This window comes from Artemia franciscana, chromosome 11, assembly GCF_032884065.1.
Source record: "Artemia franciscana chromosome 11, ASM3288406v1, whole genome shotgun sequence".
Classification (NCBI taxonomy): domain Eukaryota; kingdom Metazoa; phylum Arthropoda; class Branchiopoda; order Anostraca; family Artemiidae; genus Artemia; species Artemia franciscana.
This window is the reverse complement of record NC_088873.1, coordinates 46,770,570-46,790,170: the sequence shown is the minus strand read 5'-3', so window position 1 is coordinate 46,790,170 and position 19,601 is coordinate 46,770,570. Positions and strand designations below refer to the sequence as shown.

The following is a 19,601-nucleotide window of genomic DNA, read 5'->3' as shown; positions in this document are numbered from 1 at the left end:
TTCTGATATACCTTATGATGGAAAATGTTGGATTTTGCAATTTTCACCCAGAAAATGTCAATGTTTTGGCATTAAAGGCGTATTATTTGCACGGAAAATTCTCAAGATATCCTAGAATATTTCAAAAGGTTGCCAAAGTTGCCTGTAGAAACTTTAAGAAGAGCCAGATATTTCACATATTTTCAAGTAATGTGCACGATTATATCTGAGGAAACAGCTTTTTCGATATTTTTTTTTACAACAAATGTTAGAATAATTCTAATTATGTCAAAATTTGCACATTTCAACAATTTTGGTCTTGTAGAGGGAGGTTTTTTTACGGCTAGTATTTTTTAAATCCCACCTCAACTTCTCTCATTGACGACAATAAAAAAAAAACAAAAAACATTAATTATAAACTTTATACGTCACTCACTATCTCTTTTGAAAACTTAAATAGCAGCCAAAGTTAACACACCTCAAGCCCCCATATGCTACAAAAAAAAACAATCCATACAAAAATTGATTTTGTTTTTGTGAGTCTCATCTACCGTTTAAGAAACTATTACGAGTAAACTTAGTGAATCCAGTGATTTACCATTAGAAGAACTTTGATCAATGCTAATAAACTAAGCACCTTTCCAGGCTATACAAAAAATAAATCATATAAAGAAAAAAACTGATCACACGGTGACGAGTTTGCCACTTGTCCTTGTGAAAAAGACCCAACAAATGAAACGAGGATTCGACACCCTATGCACCAATAATGGCTCTTGGGGATCCTTATCTTTTTTATGAACGCAGGGACATAAAACACCTATTTTGGGTTTTAACCATAGCATATATATATATATATATATATATATATATATATATATATATATATATATATATATATATATATATATATATATATATATATATATATATATATATATATATATATATATATATATATATATATATATATATATATATATATATATACATATATATATATATATATATATATATATATATATATATATATATATATATATATATATATATATATATAAACAGAAGCAAAATTAAATGTCCATTAAATGTTTTTGGGATACATCAAACGCAAACCTCTCTTCATTACTCCGCCTTTCGTGCATGCGCAATGACAACTTTTTAACGCATTACTATAGGATTTTGGAAGATATATTGCTCAGACGTATTAGCTGAGCTGCCAAATTGACACATTTTGTGTCAAAATGACACAATTTGATGTTGCGTGACACAATGACACATTCAGTCGAAATGATTACACAATCGACGAAAATGACACATTTTTGTCATCCTAGTCTTGATTTTTAAATGGTAATAACAGAAAAGTAAGATTTCAACCTACAGAAAAGCTACAAATTAATGGAAGGGAATAGTGCTGCCTAACCGTGGGAGTAGTACACAAACAGTGCGGAATACAGGACAGATGCCATCATTATGTTTAAAATTTAAACCACGCAAAGAAAACAGCCATAGGCGGAAATTTCAAATCAAAACGCACGCTGAATATCTGAACTTAATTGGCTCCTTGATTGAGTATTTGATGTAGCCAACTGGTATATACTTAATAGTAAAAAGTAAACAGCATGCAGTTTACCAAAGCTGTATGCATAAGCAGCAACTCCCATTTTTAGGAGTACAGGAGGGGCATCCAACCTCGGACAAGATGCAAATTTCCAGAGATGTCTTTTCTTCAGAATAATCCATCTGGCTTAAAAAGGCACCAACAAATATGACAAAAATACTAGATTGAAGCTGTTTGAATGGCTTACATATTGAGTAAATAAAAAGCTTAGCCAATAAAGCCGATTACTTGTAGAGCCGATTACGATTACGACGTCATACGAAAAGTCTATTTTCAATTTACTGTCGGAATTGATTGTCCCTAAAACTTTTATAAATGTAAACTTGCCTCGTTGGCCGCCCAGACACAAATTCATAGTGTGTAACATTAATTTAATCGAATGTTTCTATTTCTTTCATGACGTCACAAAAAGGTCATCATCCCAAGATAATAGGATAAGGTTAAGTTTACTCAATTGATTTGGTAAAGATTATATATTCAAAACTCTAAAAGATTTGACAATTAAATATGGTATCACTTGTAGCAAAAAATATGACACATTTTGTGACATATTGTGGAATTTAAGATGACACAAAAAGCACATTTTTTGAAAAAATATGACACACTAAACAAGAAACATATAACACATATAAATAAGAAATATGACACACTAAAAATAAGAAAAATTTGGCAGCCCTGCATATTAGTAACTTCCCAGTCAGCACGCTTTGATGGGTCCCATATATATATATATATATATATATATATATATATATATATATATATATATATATATATATATATATATATATATATATATATATATATATGCTGTGGTTTTAACCCAGTGAGTGTTGTACAAAACTTATCAAACAGTTCGTGGTAACAAACTGTAAGTAAGGAGCAACCCTGCTCAATAGTAACCGAAACTCTAATAACGGAATTTTGATACCAATATATACATCAAAAGAGTTGTTTTTTTATAATTTTAATTGTATCTATAATTGTATTTTTGTAATTGTATTTAGATATATATGTTTCATCAAGTTAATTCCTACCCATCAAGAGTTACGAGCCTGAGAATATTTGCCTTATTTTCGAAAAAAGGGGCAAACACCCCCTAAAAGTCATAGAATCTTAAGGAAAACATACGATCAGATTCAGCGTATTAGAGAACCCTACTGTAGAGGTTTCAAGCTCTTGTCTGCACAAATGTGTAATTTTGAATTTTTTGCCAGAAGAAAGATTACGGATGCGTGTTTATTTGTCTTTTTTCCAGGGGTGATCGTATCGATCCACCGGTCGAAGATTTTAGCGAGGGGCCTCATCCGAACAGAAATTAAAAGTTTTAGTCCCCTTTTTAAGTGACCAAAAAGATTGGAGGGCAGCTAGGCCCCCACCCATACCCACTTTTTTCTGAAGTGACCGGATTAGAACTTTAAGATAGCCATTTTGTTCAGCATAGTCAAAATATCTAATAACTATGTCTTTAAGGATGACTTAGTCCCCCATAGTCCGCAGGAGAGGGTTGCAAGTTACGAACTTAGCCCATTGTTTACATATAGTATTTGTTATTGGTAAGGATACAGAAGTTTTCAGGGGGGATTTGTTTGGTGAGGCTGGGGGATTGGGCTAAGTGGGGGATCTTCTTATGGATGAGTTTTTCAGGGGGGATCATTCCTATGAAGAGGGCGCTAGATACCTCAGCATTATTTAAAAACGATCAGAAATCAGATTAAAAAGACAAGTTTTTTCAACTCAATGTAAGGAGTAACATTAAAACTTAAAACAAACAGAATTTATACCGAACATGAGGGGGTTCGTCCCCTCGTCAATACCTCGCTGTTTAAGCTAAAGTATTTTTAGTATTCAAAAGAGCTATTTATTCCCATTAAACTCCTTTGTGATTCAGAGGTCTTCCTTATAGAATTGGAATAAAATTCGATTTTTATCGTGAAGAGCGAGGTAATGATGAGGGGGCGAACGCCTCACATTATGTATATGAGGAAGTTCGTCCCCCTTCGTCAATAACTCGCTCTTTACGCAATTTTGAATTTTGTAAAATAATGGCCGATATAAGCAATAATCTGTTTGTGTTATTTTTCGACCAATCTTAGCATTTAATCTTACCTTAAGCAGCTTCATAACTATGATTTTTACGTGATAATGAGCCAAAGATATTGTATGTGTTTTGCTTGTGGTTGTTATTAAATACTGAAAGTAAGGAAAACAATAAAACTTAAAATGAACGTAAATTATTGCGTATATCTTTTATAGATCTTTTCTTTTATTCATCTCAGTTATTTGAGAATTGCTCAACTTGTGACTCTCATTTTCATAAAAACAGCTTAGACCTCTTTGGCCGTTTTGTTACTATGCCTTACAAAAACTAGTTCCACAAATATCGCTAATTTAAGTTACGTGGGATAATCTTCCCATGGAGAAATTTCTCGAGGGGAAGGGAATTTTTCATGAAAGGGGAACTAGATTTTCCTACATCATTTAAAAACAATGAGCAAGTAAATAAAAACAAGTTCTTTCAACTGAAAGTAAGAAGAAACATTAAAACTGAAAACGAACGGAAAATATTACACATATGAGATGAATTGCCTCTCCTCAGTAGCTCGCTCTTACGCTAAAGTTTCTTTTTTACTTTCAAAGAGGCTATTATTCTAGTTAAATAGCCTTTGTCATGCCAGAGTCATTCTTAAACAACCGAAACAAAAATCTAACTTAGGTTATTATAAGGTTATTATTAGTTTTAAAAAAGTAAAATTAACATACAAATTTTGCCTTAATTTTTCATGTGCAGTGAGCCAAATTCAAAACCTACATTAATTCAAAAACTTTCAGAAATTAAATTTAAAAAAACATGTTTTTTAACTGAAAATAAAGAGCGACATTAAAACTTAAAACGAACAGAAATTAGTCTGTATATGGAAGGGACTGTCCCCTCCCCAAACTTTACGTTTTTTATTGTTTAGTAAGCAGAGTTGAGACAAAAAGACAAACTTAAGCGTAAAGAGCGGGGCGTTGAGGGGGTGGTTTTATTTAATAGTGGGGAGAAGCCAGGACGTAGAAAGATAGGCATGGTAGTGAATAATCTTGTACTCTAGTAAAAAGCTAGCAGAGACTTGTCGGTGGAGATCACAGTCTATAGAGACACACCGTTGCGCGGAGTCGTATCTTGCCCGTAGAAGGATTTCAACACATATCTTTTGACTAGGCATTAATCTCCAGCGCTCCGACAGCCAGTCAGCGCGGAAAGATCTTGGCTCTATTAACCTCCGGTGCTCCCACGGCCAATCAGCGCGGAAAGATCTTGGCTCTATCGTCGATGTCGCGACGATAGCTATATGTTGCTTTTGAGAAATACTTGCGCAACTGTGTGTCTATATAGGCTGTGGTGGAGATTTAGTAGATGTGAATTTGTAAGATGGTAAGCTGTTTTTTTTTGGGGGGAGCCCACCTTTTTCTTGTTTCAGTTTGTTAGGTATTTCAAAATCGACTTTTTACCAAATTTTACGTATTTCAAAATTACCTAAATTTGGACATGACTTCGGCGCTACATGATGACCAGGTTGCTTCTCCTCTGATTCCCCTTGAGGGTGACATTATAAAACCATCCTGAGGACAAGAATTTTGTGAACTGTCGTGGAACATACCCAGGCTAAAAAACAAACAATGAATGAGACTACTTTCTCTGTGAGATTCCTATATTGGAGAGACCCTTGGTCAAAATGATTTCCACGTATGCTCAGTTCATTTCGATTATTTCTGTAACATGTAAATTAGATGCTTTGCTCACAACCAGATTTTTTTTTATTCCTAGTTTTAAAAATAAACTACTGTTATATAGATCTAACTGAAAATGCTTTAATTAGATTTTTATCTTAATGGGCTTGATCATTAAAATGCTTAATTTAAACTTACGCATTTTACTTATACCTCTTGAACCTAAGTTAATAAATTATTTCTAAGGTTTTTCTAATTTCATTCTTTCTAAATTAGAAATAAAGTGAATTAAATAATATATTTCATTATTCTTTTGTCATCTTTCAACAGAGACAGGAGCATATGATTTTTATATTTTAATTACATTGGTGTAATTATAATTTTAAATCAAATTCTGTGAAGTAGTTGTAGAGCTATCGATCTGTGTAATTGTGTCGTGGAACAACAATACTGCTTTCGCATTTTTTTTTATTTTTTATTTGTATTTCGAATATATAATGGGTATAACTATTTTCTCCAGCTCATAACCGTTAATGGTTAAAACTAAACTTAATGAAAATCATAATAAGCTAATCCTTTTGATATATCTATCGGTGTCAAAATTCTGTTTTTTTAGAATTGTGTTGCGAGAGCAACACTTTGGTTGTGTCCCGGTTTTTTTTTTTCCTATGCCGCCGATCTCAGCTTATTCCTGGAAACTGGTAAGGGTTTAACCTCAGGCCGGATTGATGAATATGACATTACATTTTGGAAAGCTCCGCAGAACTCTTGCCTGGGGCCAAAAGGGATGGTTTTTGCTTGTCCATGAGCCAGAGCCTATGGTGTACGAAGTGAAGTGGAGTTATATAGCCTATGTCAGAGAGGAGTATCTGAAGTTGTGCAGCCAAGCTTTAGTTTCATCAAACCATGTTTCTGCTTTCGAGTGGAAAGCTCCGTTCTAGCAGGCAAGCGGGCAGGCACCACTTTCAAATTGAAGATGGACTAAAATCTATAAGTGTTAAATATATGCGGCAGTTACCCGGCCCCACAGCCAATATATCTTCTTTGAGTGATAAATAGTAAAAATTTATAGAAGCAAAAATGTGGAACTTTCCCACGGTTCTGAAAGTGCTTCCATCTATTGTTTCTACCCATTTCTGTTCGTGATTTCAGCTGAGTTTATCTTTGGTTCTTTGCACGGTTCGTGGTAATGAACTGTAGTAAGGACCGACCCAGCTCAATAGTAACCAAAACTCTGAAAAATGAAATTTTGATACCAATAGCTACATCAAAAGAATCGCATTTTAATGCTGATTATTAAATATATAAGTTTCATCAAGTTTAGTCTTACCCATCAAAAGTTACGAGACGGAGAAAATTTGCCTTATTTTAGAAAATGGGGGGAAACACCCCCTAAAAGTCATAGAATCCTAACGAAAACATACGATCAGATACAGCGTATTAGAGAACTCTACTCTAGAGGTTTCAAGCTCCTATCTGCACAAATGTGGAACTTTGTATTTTTTGCCAGAAGCCAGATAACGGATGCATGTTTATTTGTTTGTTTGTTTTTGTTTTATTTTTCTCAGGGGTGATCGTATCGACCAAGTGGTCCTAGAATGTTGCAAAAGGGCTCATTCTAATGTAAATGAAAAGTTCTAGTGCCCTTTTTAAGTGACCAAAAAAATTGGGGGGCACCTAGGCCCCCTCCCACGCTAATTATTTTCCCAGAGTCAACGGATGAAAATTCTGAGATAGCCATTTTATTCAGCGTAGTCGAAAAACCTTATAACTATGTCTTTGGGGACGACTTGCTTCCCCACAGTCCCCGTGGGAGGGGCTACAAGTTACAAACTTTGACCAGTGCTTACATATAGTAATGGTTATTGGGAAGTGTACAGACGTTTTCAGGGGAATTTTTTGGTTTGGGGAGGAGTTGAGAAGAGGGGTATATCTTGGGGGAACTTTCCATCAAGGAGTATATCATGGGGGAAGAAAATTTCCATGAAGGGAGCGCAGGATTTTCTAGCATTATTGAAAAAAAAAACAATGAAAAAATAAATATGAAAAAGTTTTTTCAACTGGAAGTAAGGAGCAGCATTGAAACTTAAAACGAACAGAAATTATTACGCATATGAGGGGCTGACCTCTTCCTAATACCTCGCTTTTTACGCTAAAGTATTTTTTAGTAATTTCAACTATTTATTCTACGGCTTTTGTGATCCAGGGGCCATTCTTAATGAATTGGGACAAAATTTAAGCTTTAGTGTAAAGAGCGAGGTACTGACAAGGGGGTGAACTCCCTCATATATGTAATAAAAACATGAGAGTACAAAAATTCGTTACATAAGCTAATTTATAAGTTATGTATATCTTTTACTAATAAAAAGATTCGTAAAAAATTAAAAGTTCTAGTTGCCTTTTTAAGTAACCAAAAAATCGAAGGGCAATTAGGCTTCCTCCCCCGCTCCTTTTTTTCTCAAAATCATTCGATCAAAACTATGAGAAAGCCATTTAGCCAAAAAAATTAATATGCAAATTTCGTTTTAATTATTCCTCTGCGGAGAGCCAAAATCAATACATGCATTGATTCAAAAACGTTCAGAAATTAAATAAAAAAAAAGCAAGTTTTTTTATCTGAAAGTAAAGAGCGACATTAAAACTTAAAACGAACAGAAATTACTTCGTATATGAAAGGGCCTGCTTCCTCATCAATGCCCCGCTCTTTACGCTAAAATTTTTCACTGTTTTAAAAAGAAGAGTTGAGAGAAAGAGTCAAACTTTAGCGGAAAGAGCGGGGCATTGATAAGTAAGAATCGGTTCACTTTGGGTGAGAAACGGCAGTTAGCTCATAATCACCTTCGGCAATGAGGGGTTTGCCACTTTTACTAGTTAGTGTACCTATTATTTGTTTCCGGTGTATTTGATGGTTAAACGGATTTGGTTCCAGTGGTAAGACATGTAGGGGACTTGTAAGTAATAATCGACTGTTGGGCTACAATCATCTTTAGCGATGAGGGGTTTGCTCCTTTTTCTAGTTGGTCTACCCAATTACTGATCGATAGCGAAGAAACAAAACCAGAGTGTTGCTCTCTCAACACTTTAGTCGGCGGAGCCGGACAAAGGTTGCCGAAACACCTCACGTTGCCCGGGCAACGTAGGTTTAGTTTTGATTACTATTGAGCCGGGTCGCTCCTTACTTACAGCCCGTTACCACGAACTCTTTGAAAAGCATCCTATTCTGTTCTTACTGTTTTTGAAATATTATGCCCATTTCCTACTATGGTTCTTATCAAAGCGAAGGGTAAACTTATTAGAGTTAGGCCTTTGGCAATTAAACATGGGAAGATGAAATGAAAATCGACCAGTGTCACTTACAGCGTATTGTTTGGCAACTCCAATGAAAAAGTAAAAAATTTCAATAAAAATTGAATATTTAATATAATTAATCTGTAATACAATATTATTTAAATTGAATTTTGTCGGCATGCAATAGCTAATCAGAATTTATTACTTCCAAGAATTATTTCAAGTCAAAATAAAATGTGCACAAAGTAAGCCTAGTTTAGCTTGAGGCTAGGTCCTAAGTCCCTACTGGGAAAGTCCCTACTGGGGCTAAGGCTAAGTCCCTACCGGGAAATGAATTTTTCTTTCTTCGCCCTTCCCTGAATTTTAAGGTATTTGAAATGAAGCATGGATCAGTTTCAGGTCAAATAATGTCGCTAAAGACTAGACGGCGTTGGTATTTTTTCTTTTTGACATTAGTACTAGTTTCCATTCTTATAAGCTACCCATGATTCTTTGTTCTTATTTCACAGTCTGGTTTTCGTTTCAGATTATATCAGACTTTTCTTTTTTTTGTTAGTCGATATTCCACTATATAAGTTTCTCTTCAGATTATGATAAACTCTTTCTGTTTGTTGTTTTTTATTCTCGAGTGGCTTTTATATGTATTAAGTGTTGAATTAAGTTCCAATCGGTCAGAAAAAATGAGATCACGCAAAATAAATTTGTTTTTTGTGATTTTGGGCTCTTTTTAAAGGCTTAAAGCTCTTTTTTATAGACTTGTTTACGGCCTAAAATGCTTATTCGTGATCTATGTCGTACCCTTTGACATATGGAAGAAAATTCCGTTGGAGACTATGGTCTCTAGTTGCTGCTAACGTAGTGTAAAACCCTAAGAATTCCTCAAATTTATTCTAAATTTTGGAATTAACTAAAAACTTTACCAATATTATAGTAATAAGATAAGTACGTTTGAATAAAAATTATATATATTACGTTTTATTACGCTTTATATAGGTATTTATCCAATTTTTAGAAATATTTAATATTTTGGAGCTCTTAATAAAGTAGTGTATTGTTGATATCTTTAGAGTAAAAATAACTTACTTGTGTCCTATTTCATGTGCCATGACATAGATGGCTGTAAACCCAGTTGACGGGTACGGTTTTCCACTTTTTGCGACTGTCCCAAATTCTCCAATCACACAAGACCAATCTTTGGTGCAAACACCACCAACACCAGCAAGACCTAAGAGAGATACATCAGGTTAAAAGCATTGGGCCATAAATTTAATGTATCACTCAATTTATTTTACTCTCATGTTAGTATTTTAGTCAAATATTAATATGTGCGAAAAGTTCATAGCTTGCAACCCTTCCCCAGGGACTTTGGGGGATTAAGTCGTCCTCAAAGTAATAGTTATTTGATTTTTCGAATATGCTGAACAAAAAGGCTATCTCAGAATTTTGATCCGGTCACTTTGGGAAAAAATGAGCGTTGGAGGTGGCCTAGTTGTCCTCCAATTTTTTGTCACTTATTCAGGGCACTAGAACTTTTAATTTTCGCTTGAATGAGTCCTCTCGCGACTATCTAGGACCACTGGGTCTATAAGAGATCACCCCTGAGAAAAAAAACAATAAACACCCATCCATGATTTTTCTTCTGGCAAAAAATAGAAAATTTCACATTTTTGCAGATAGGAGCTTGAAACCTGTACGGTAGGGTTCTCTGGTCCACTGAATCTGATGATGTGATTTTCATCTATATTATATGACTTTTAGGGGTTGAATATGAGGGAGTGAACTTTTAGGGGGTTATTTTTTTCGAATCTAAGGCATATTTCCTCAGGCTTGTAACACTTGACGGGTAGGACTAAACTTGATGAAACTTATATATTTAAAAGCAGCATAAAAATCCTATTTTTTGCTGTATCTATTGGTATCAAAATTCCGTTTTTTAGAAATTCGGTTACAGTTGAGCTGGGTCGCTCCTTACTTACAGTTCATTATCTCAAACTGCTTAATTAAATTCGACTGCATCAGTTTAGTTGCAGAGTAAAACGGAAAGGTGGTATCACCGTTGGATAAATTTGGTAGTTTGTTCTGTGTTTCTCCTTCTGCTTGCATATCCAAAGCATATGCAGATATAATAATAGAGTTTCAATCAGTATTGATAAAATTAGACTGTCTGAATTGTAATTTAGATGCATTATTGCATGTTTTGTCACCTGAAAAAGCTACAAGATCTAATTGATCTTGAAAAACCATCCCCATTTTTAGCCACTTCAAAAAAAAAAATAATAAGATTCACTCCTGCACTAATTAGTGCGGTCTTTTTAGGCGAAAAACGTTAAAAGACGTTGGTTCGATTCTGCATATGAAAATTTGACTTTGATTGTCTTGGTGGCTTCTGCTTGCCTGACCGCTCTTTACTTTCATTTGAGAGAACCTGTTTGATTAATACTAATAAGAAAGAATATATTCAGTGCAAATGAAAATAAGTTGGTCTGTTACAGTCAAAATGGGTTTAATCCTGTGTCAATGTTTTTGTGATAAAAACCAGATTCTTTGTATGGGTATATATTATTTTGAATTCCCCCTTTCTTTGTTAGTTTCGATCTGTTTTGTCTCGAATTGTTCTGTATTACAATTTGTTACCATAAACTGTTTGACATATCTAGTTTCTCGCAGAAACTCAAGTTTTTACGTGATATTAGAGTCGTAACTGTGGGGGAGGGATTGGGTGGAAACCATTTGATTTCTGATTTTCTAGTAGTGTTCAGTCACAAAAACACGCATTTTCAGGGGCTATAATGTTCCCATTTCTGTGTAGTTTTGGGAGATGGGATCCTTCGGAGCAATCTCAGAAGGATGACAATACCTCTTATCTACCCTTCCTGCGTAGTTAATGATTGCTACCCTTTGCTACACTGTGTAATAAAATAAGGATGATTGTTTCTTACCCATTGTGATATAACTTGGCTTTCCTCCTGCATCTTTGGCATAAAAGTCGAGTCTGAAAAAAGATGAATTTCTTAAAATAAAAAAAAACTATTTTCGCAAGTTAAAAAATTTTAGACTAAAAGAAAGATGTCCATGTTTGCAAATATAACAGTTCGTTTTTGAACACTTGTCCTATAGACAGTCTATCACCCTCACCCCCTACCCCTTGAATTGGGCAAACCGGTGTGAATCTGTCAATCATAGCCCCCCATATTGGCTTGAATATTAATTTTAATTATTTTTATTTGAATTAATTTTATTATTATTAATAATAATAATAATAATTTATTATTAACAATTTATAGAATTATAAAATTAATTTATAAAATTTCTATTTATTAATTAATGAATTAATTAATTTATAAAATACAATTATATAACTATTGAAAACTAAAAATTTGCTATTATTAATAATAAGGAAATTAATTTTAATTTTTCGCATTTTCCATCTACAATTTTCAAATTCATCAATAAAAAAGATATTCTTTCAGTGCTTCCGGACCAACAGCCATGCCGAACATTTAATCAGGTATTGCTTCAGTAGAAAGATGAATATGACTTGTCGATACTCTTGAGGGGCCTACGGATCTTACAAAAGTGGACAGTGGTAATATTGTCCGGAAGAGGATCTATGCCATCCAGCATAAAATTTACAAGATATCAAATCTTATTTCCTCCAAATGGTATTGTTTTATCTAGCACTTGATTTATGTATCCAAGTGTTTCTATATTTATTACAGAATCCCCCTAATAGCACCTTTCTTCAGAGTGACTAACGAGCTTTTACTCTTGTTCATTCATAAAACAGCACAAAACGAGGCATTTTTCGACAGTTAATGGCAGATAAGCCCGGTGTTGTTATTCATTGTGTCTTGATGATACACGCCCGTCGCAGCTCTCCTTGTTGGGACTGGCATCGTCTGCACCCTCCCCCACGGGAGTAGTAAAAAAGGGGTTTTTAATGCAGCACTCTCTCCATATGAAATGTTCTCCTTGCAGACAAGACCATTCACACATACTATACTCTATCAGAGGAGCTGACAAAGCTCATGTTTTGCAGAGCTAAGCCGAAAAGGTACATCCCCAAAATTGTTGTCAGGACTACCTAGAGGAGAAATTCCCCATCGAGGGTAGCTGGGTGAGATCATTTTACGACTTCCTGTCACCATGTGAGTCCAAGGGATCCTGGACATCAAATATTTGCTGAAAAAGTAATTTGAAGGAATTCTGCAGCATAAATTTATGCTTTCTTATAATGATTCGAAAACACCAAACTGTTGAATAGGTAACTATTCAACAAAGTTTCTTCTGTAATCTAGGTTTATCTAGAAAAAAAGATATAGCGATGTTAGACTGTAGGAATCAAAGGCAGGAATATTGAATAAAGTTGCCATGAAAACGTGACGAGGGGTCTAAAAATAACGTAATCTAAAAAGTGACACGCTCTTTTCTAATGTGGTTTAATTGCAAATACGCTACATTTATCATTTTATGTTAATTAACACCATGGCACCTTACTTTAAAATATTTTACTTATTTCTTACTTACTTTTAGCCCTTTTGAAAATCCTAAGCTAACTCTAACCGTGAAATTTTCAAGTAAAAAGAATGTTTAAAGTTTTTCTTTATTTGGTATTTATTTTGTTTTTCTTATCTTTTTATGTTACTTTATAGAATGTATTAACTGTCTTATATAGTTTTTTTCTCATATTTTTTTTGCTCACTCATAAAGGCTTTAGGATGTGAAACCAAAATATTAAGACAGTTTTTAGTATTTAAATAGTTAGTTTTTTTCAACATCCCAATGTCTGAATTAAAAACTTTGTCCGTTTTAAGGTTTTAATTTTGTTTTATGTCCAACTATTTAAAAGATTGTGGTTAATACTTTAGGGTGCTAGTAAATATATCAAATATAGTAATTATATAGTATATATGAAATACACATATAATGAAGATATTAGACTATTTTATGATTGCAAATGGTAAAGAATGTGATTAAAGGCTCTTTTCCTATTTCAAAAGTTTTAGTTTTCGGGGGTAATAGCTACGTCTGTGGAAAAAATGAAGATATTAGACTATTTTATCATTGCAAATGGTAAAGAATGTGATTAAAGGCTCTTTTCCTATTTCAAAAGTTTTAGTTTTCGGGGGTAATATATATATATGTGTGTGTGTGAAAAATATACGGCTGATTCTTCAAAACAAAAGTTAAAAACCTATATTTAGTAACAATAGCGAGAGGGTGACCACTTTCCACCACCTAGCATATCTTTTTTTAGGATGTCACTTAAGAGTTTCATGGAGTTTTTTTTAATGTGACACTTAGAGTTTCATAAACGTATTTGAAACTTGAACTCGCGTTTTGCTCTAGCTTAATTTAACGTAGCCGATGATCAGACCATGAATAGTCAGAATGTATTTAGCTTTAGAGTAGCAGGACAAATTTATCACAAAATCAATTTAGCGGCACATCCGTCACAAACTACTGAAGGTGAAATTGAGCCACCATCATATGGCCAAATGTACTTTTAGCCTTGGACATCCTTTAAACTATGGGATCTCTCGTAATCTACTGAATCCCTTGGAAGAAATGAAGAGAGACACAAATGACTATGGCAAAGGTTACGAACAAATACGAGAGGTGGAGGAGGATGAAAATCAGCTTGCTGCTTCATTGGGACAACAGCCTCCAAACGTGGAACTCATTTTTACTTTGCCAGATGTTGTAGATTATAGACCGTTCAACCCTCCTGCATGTAATGAAGTATACGCTGTGCTTACTCTTAATGCTGACCATAGTTTTCCACCAAATGATATGGTTGTAAAACAACCTGGCAAAAATCTTGTTAATAAAAAAAAATACCGACCATCTTGTAGAGCCCTTTACCTACCCAATTTTTTATACAGCTGAACTACAGGACGGTCTAGGGGTATGCTAATTCAACTACCTTATGTAAGTCATAAGACGGCTTGAATTAGCGAGGTATCGTATCGCTTTTCGACCTGAACATCCGAAAAGCCTTTCTATGCAAGCTGTAATACCCGACCTGCGTCGGTTATTATTTGCATTTTTTCCCTCCTCAAATAATATCCGACAATGATTTGCATTTTGGTGGAAGACTTTTCCAGCAGTACCTCGTTGATACCAATATTCGTGTTGAGCGTGAGCGTATTGACCAGATAAAATATAACGAGAAAACCATTATAGGTGAAAACTACGTAGGTGTTACACAGCTTCTGAAAGATTTAGCCTCGAAACAGGATGCATGCGCAGGTGAAAAAGTAATACTGCCGTCATCATTCGTCAGATCAACACGCTACTTTGCTGTAATACCCGACCTGCGTCAGATTGGTTTTAATGATTTGCATTTTGTGGAAGACTTTTCCAGCAGTACCTCGTTGATACCAATAGTGCTAAAATTGATGATAACTCTATTATAGAACAGTCCCCTCAAGATCGCCCCGATCTCATTACTCGAATTGCAAAACTGAAAATTGACGTGATAATCAATTATATTGATAAGGGACAATTTAAAGATGCAGCAAGTATTAAAATTGATGATAACTCTATTATAGAACAGTCCCCTCAAGATCGCCCCGATCTCATTACTCGAATTGCAAAACTGAAACTTGACGGGATAATCAATGACATTGATAAGGGACACTTATTCGAAAAGGTAGCAGCATATGTGTATACGATTGAATTTCAAAAACGTGGACTACCACATCTGCATTTGCTATTGATCTTGAGTCCACAGAGTCGAATCCATAATCCAGTTGAAATTGATGATCTTGTTTCAACTGAAATTCCAAACTCCAAAGATCTATTATTAAGAGAATTAATCTTAAAGTGGCTGATAATCTGTGTGGGAATTTAAATCCAAATGCGAGTTGTATGATTAATAAAAAATAAAAGTCAGAGCCACTTCGGTTTTCCAAAGCAGTGTAATTCAGTCACATCTCTAGCGGATGCTGAAAACCCAGAGTATCGACGTAGTTATGATCCCAAATTAGACGAAATGAATGAAGAAGAATTTTTAAATAACCATGCTGCTTATTAAAAAGATTCTAATAATCGCCAAATTACTCATGATAATCGTCATGTCGCCACATATAATCCTCATATGCTTAAAAAATTTCAATGTCAGGTAAATGTCAAACATGTAAAAAATATAGATCCAGTAAGGCATCCTTATAAATAAATCTACAAGAGACATGATTGTGCTTCAATAAGGATTGTTGAAGATAAGCGGTGCATGTTTTACAATGAAGCAGAAATATGGGTGGACGCTGCATTACACCAACTGAAGCATTCTGGTGACTATTTAGTTACGATGTCCAAACAAAGAGGCATGTCATTCAACGTTTAAATGCTCATTTGCCAAGACATTAGCTAATGCGAAATATCAGCCAAGCCAAAGCAGATTTTGTAGATATTAGACAACGAGTAAAGATGAGAATCCATATATAGAAGCCTGGCGCGTGCCAAGCGCCGGAACCCCCGGTACTACAAATACATATGCGTATTAAAAACCAGTGGCCATCGAACAAGTGACCAGTGGCCATTGACATATATATATGTATATATATATATATATATATATATATCATGAAAAGAGAAATCACCAATGCTACAGCACAAACACAAACAAAAAAAAAAAAAAAAAAAAAAAAAAAAAAAGAGACAGAAGGAGAAAAGGAAGACTGTTTTCCTAAATTAGTGATTAATATAGACCAGCACTTGAATGAGGCATTAACCCTACTCATCCATACAATCACATAGGATATAAATATATATATATATATATATATATATATATATATATATATATATATATATATATATATATATATATATATATATATATATATATATATATATTGTCTGAAAAAAAATCAGACAGTAGCACTCATCACTTTGAAATCATAACTTCCGCACCTTCAAAGTATTGTTGACAAAACCTTCAACCGCAATATTTAGTTGCCTAAAAGAGGTCTCCAAGATACCTGGGAGTCGTGGTGTATCCCCCCTAAAAAAACAAACTATTCCTTAAATTCTCCAAACTTTTGCAATCACTCGTAAGATGTTCCAGGTTATCCCCATACTCCCCACAAAGAGGGCAGGCACAATTACCTCCCAGGCCATCAGCATCATAAGAATTCCAGTGTCCTCTACTCAATATCACACAATTTGCTCGCACCTGCAGCCAAAATTTCATCACTTTCCATGGTAGGTTCACAGTCTCAAGTAAAACTCCTCTCAATGCACTACTTTAACCTGAGTATAAAATCTTAGAGTAACTTACTTTTCAACATCAGTAAGCCAAATCCGGAGTACCTGGTCCCTAAGCCGCGATTCCAGAAATTTAAGGAAATCATCCGGTTTGCAATCAGGGTTGCCTTCATTTTACGCCCATAAGAAACCAGCTTTATCCACCAGGTATTTAGCCTGAATGTTACCTTTCTAGAAGATTTCAGCCTTTCGTTATAAGCCGCCTTCGCTAGACGGTTATGTGGCAAATGTATTACCCATAACCAAAACTTGATCATCTGTATAATACTCTTATTACGGAAGTTCGGTAAACCCAGGTCACCTCTAAGAGCCAAAATACTGAAATTATTATTCAAGCCAACTTCTTTTTTAACATACATATACTGTAGAGACTCCAATTGTCTCACTATAGCGGGCCCCCACAAGTCGCAGCCATAATGGGCAACTGGTAGAACCTTAGTCATGAAGAGGTGCTTATGCATCTTTATATGCTTAATTCCCATTATGTATTATGCACACTCAGCTTCTTTTCCGTGAGAAATCACTAAGTTAATAAACATCAACATGTGTATCGCACAGTTCCACCCACTTTGTACAGTTTTCACCACGCTTGGCATGCACCCACTGGTGTGTATGATTTCTGAAGGTGGGTGCCCCTTTGAGTAGTAGACAAAAAGAAAAAAAAAAGGCATTACTCTCGTGTACTTTCATGTTAAAAGTGAGCTTGGATTTCAATACCTTTTTTTAACATCAATCGCCCGTCATTTTAGCCAATCATAGTATTCTTGACGTCACACAATCATCACACTTTTTGAGCCAGTCTTATTATTTGTGACGTTATCAAAATCATCATATTACATTTTTGAGCTAATCACCCTATTCCTTAAGTGTATGTCAGAAGAGGGAATCAAGAAACCACACCTTTTTTTGTATGAAACCTTAAGCAAATACTGAAAATCTTATCGATTCCTAACTTTTGTTCCAAGCAAACTCTCTGTATCTAAGCGCTTAAAAATTAAATTTTAAATTGAAATCACATCAAACATAACTATCTGAAAGTTAGTCAATCCATCGGAAACATGAGTGTTGATTCTTAACTGTGGCTTCTTGAAAACCTTAGGAATGGTTGAAAACCATAGCCTATGGAAAACCATAGGCTTGTGTCATTTTCTGTTACTTTTCTTTATCGAAATACTCCCTATAAGGGAAAGTATCACTCAGACATGACTAAATTTCATGATACTTACGCAGAAACATAAAGACCCATGTCCCAATGATCAGGACTTGAGTCGTCTTGATTATTTTTGGCAGCATTCCAGGAACAGAAGTTCTCAAGTAGCCCTCCTCGTTCGCCTCCTGCAGGGTCAAAGTCACTTGGATTTTTCGAAAAAAATTCGAGACGAACAACAGCGAGGTTGACAGCCCTCCCTAAACTTGATTGATAATAAATGGCTTGCATCTGAAAAAAAAAGTTTATAGGACTTACATACTTTAAGTTATTTGGTTATTTGGTAAGTTAAGTTTTACAGTTACACCAGTTACAAAACTGGTGTTAGAGTCACAGTAAAATAATTGATTTCATAATTGATTGAGTAAAATAATTGAGATGTAAAAACTACAATATTTTTCTTTACATGGAGTTACGATCGAAAACGTTGCTTCTTTTTTTTACCTTACTAGGCACACACTCTACTTAATATATCAGTATCTAAAATTCTAAGATGTTATAATAAGATTCTAGATATTCTAAAATTTCTCCCTACCTTTCCTTACCAAATCTATTTCTTTTTTGTGCCTTGAGGTTGTTTTTATGAAGGGGGTCTAAAACAGATCTGATATGTTCAGGGGAAGGAGGTCCTTAAGTCCTCATCATTGTGTCATCTTCCAAAAGGGGTTATCCATTAAGCTTTGTGTGAAGCAGAAACTAGCGTCTTAGATGAATCTTTTGAGTTGCCAAACCCAACCTCTTATTTTGGATAATACAGAGAGTTCTTGAAGTTATGCAATAAGGATACCTAATAAAGAAGGAGGCTGGATCTTAAACAGCCTTTTTGACGATTTAAGCCAGGCATAACGTGCTTTGAGTGGCATTAAGTATGTAGTTCTCGTTTTAGTGACAATATTCATGTAGCCACCTTACATTACACGACACTCATTTCATCGAATAAGACATTGGGAAGCCAAGGTTTCATTGCCACTTTGCCACAAATATTCAGTAGCATTTTTTCTTTATTTTCCCTACGCCATCCGACTAAAAGTCCTCTTGAAGGATTGACTAGCTTCGATACAAATACTCTGTCTATTACAAACATCGGATAAATTTCGAAATTTGTTTGGAGTAGTAGCACGAAATTAATAGAGGCTAAAACTAAGAAAAGAAGGTCCCAAAACTCAAGTAAAAATGTCTCTAGGATTAATCCATAAAACAGGTAGCTCTGTTTTCACGAGCCGTGAAAGTTGTCTAAATAATCAAACGTGGATTTATCTCCAATTAGGTAAAAAAAAAACAAGTTTTTTAACTGAAAGTAAGGAGCGACATTAAAACTTAAAATGAACAGAAATTATTCCATATATGAAAGGGTCTGGCCCCTCCTAAGCGCCTCACTCTTTAGGCTAAAGATTGACTCTCTGTCATACCTCTACTTTTTAAAATAGTAAACACTTTAGCGTAAAGAGTGAGGCATTGAGGAGGGGACAGCCCCTTTCATATACGGAATAATTTCTGTTCGTTTTAAGTTTTAATCTCACTTCT

At 34.6% G+C, this 19,601-nt stretch overlaps 2 protein-coding genes across 2 annotated transcripts in view; one reads left to right on the top strand and one right to left on the bottom strand.

Annotated features, from left to right (window-relative positions):
• The window catches only part of LOC136033307 (uncharacterized), a 107,782-nt gene that overhangs the window by 33,223 nt on the left and 54,958 nt on the right, over positions 1-19,601 (top strand). The window lies entirely within an intron of this gene.
• Positions 1-19,601, bottom strand: part of LOC136033306 (A disintegrin and metalloproteinase with thrombospondin motifs adt-2-like) — a 54,214-nt gene that overhangs the window by 15,804 nt on the left and 18,809 nt on the right. Inside the window, exons 7-10 of the mRNA XM_065714080.1 lie at positions 18,097-18,308; positions 11,539-11,591; positions 9,683-9,824; positions 5,118-5,246 (exon numbers count right to left, since the gene is read on the bottom strand). Of these exons, the coding sequence (XP_065570152.1) occupies positions 5,118-5,246; positions 9,683-9,824; positions 11,539-11,591; positions 18,097-18,308 (536 nt within the window). The remainder of the gene's footprint in view (positions 1-5,117; positions 5,247-9,682; positions 9,825-11,538; positions 11,592-18,096; positions 18,309-19,601) is intronic.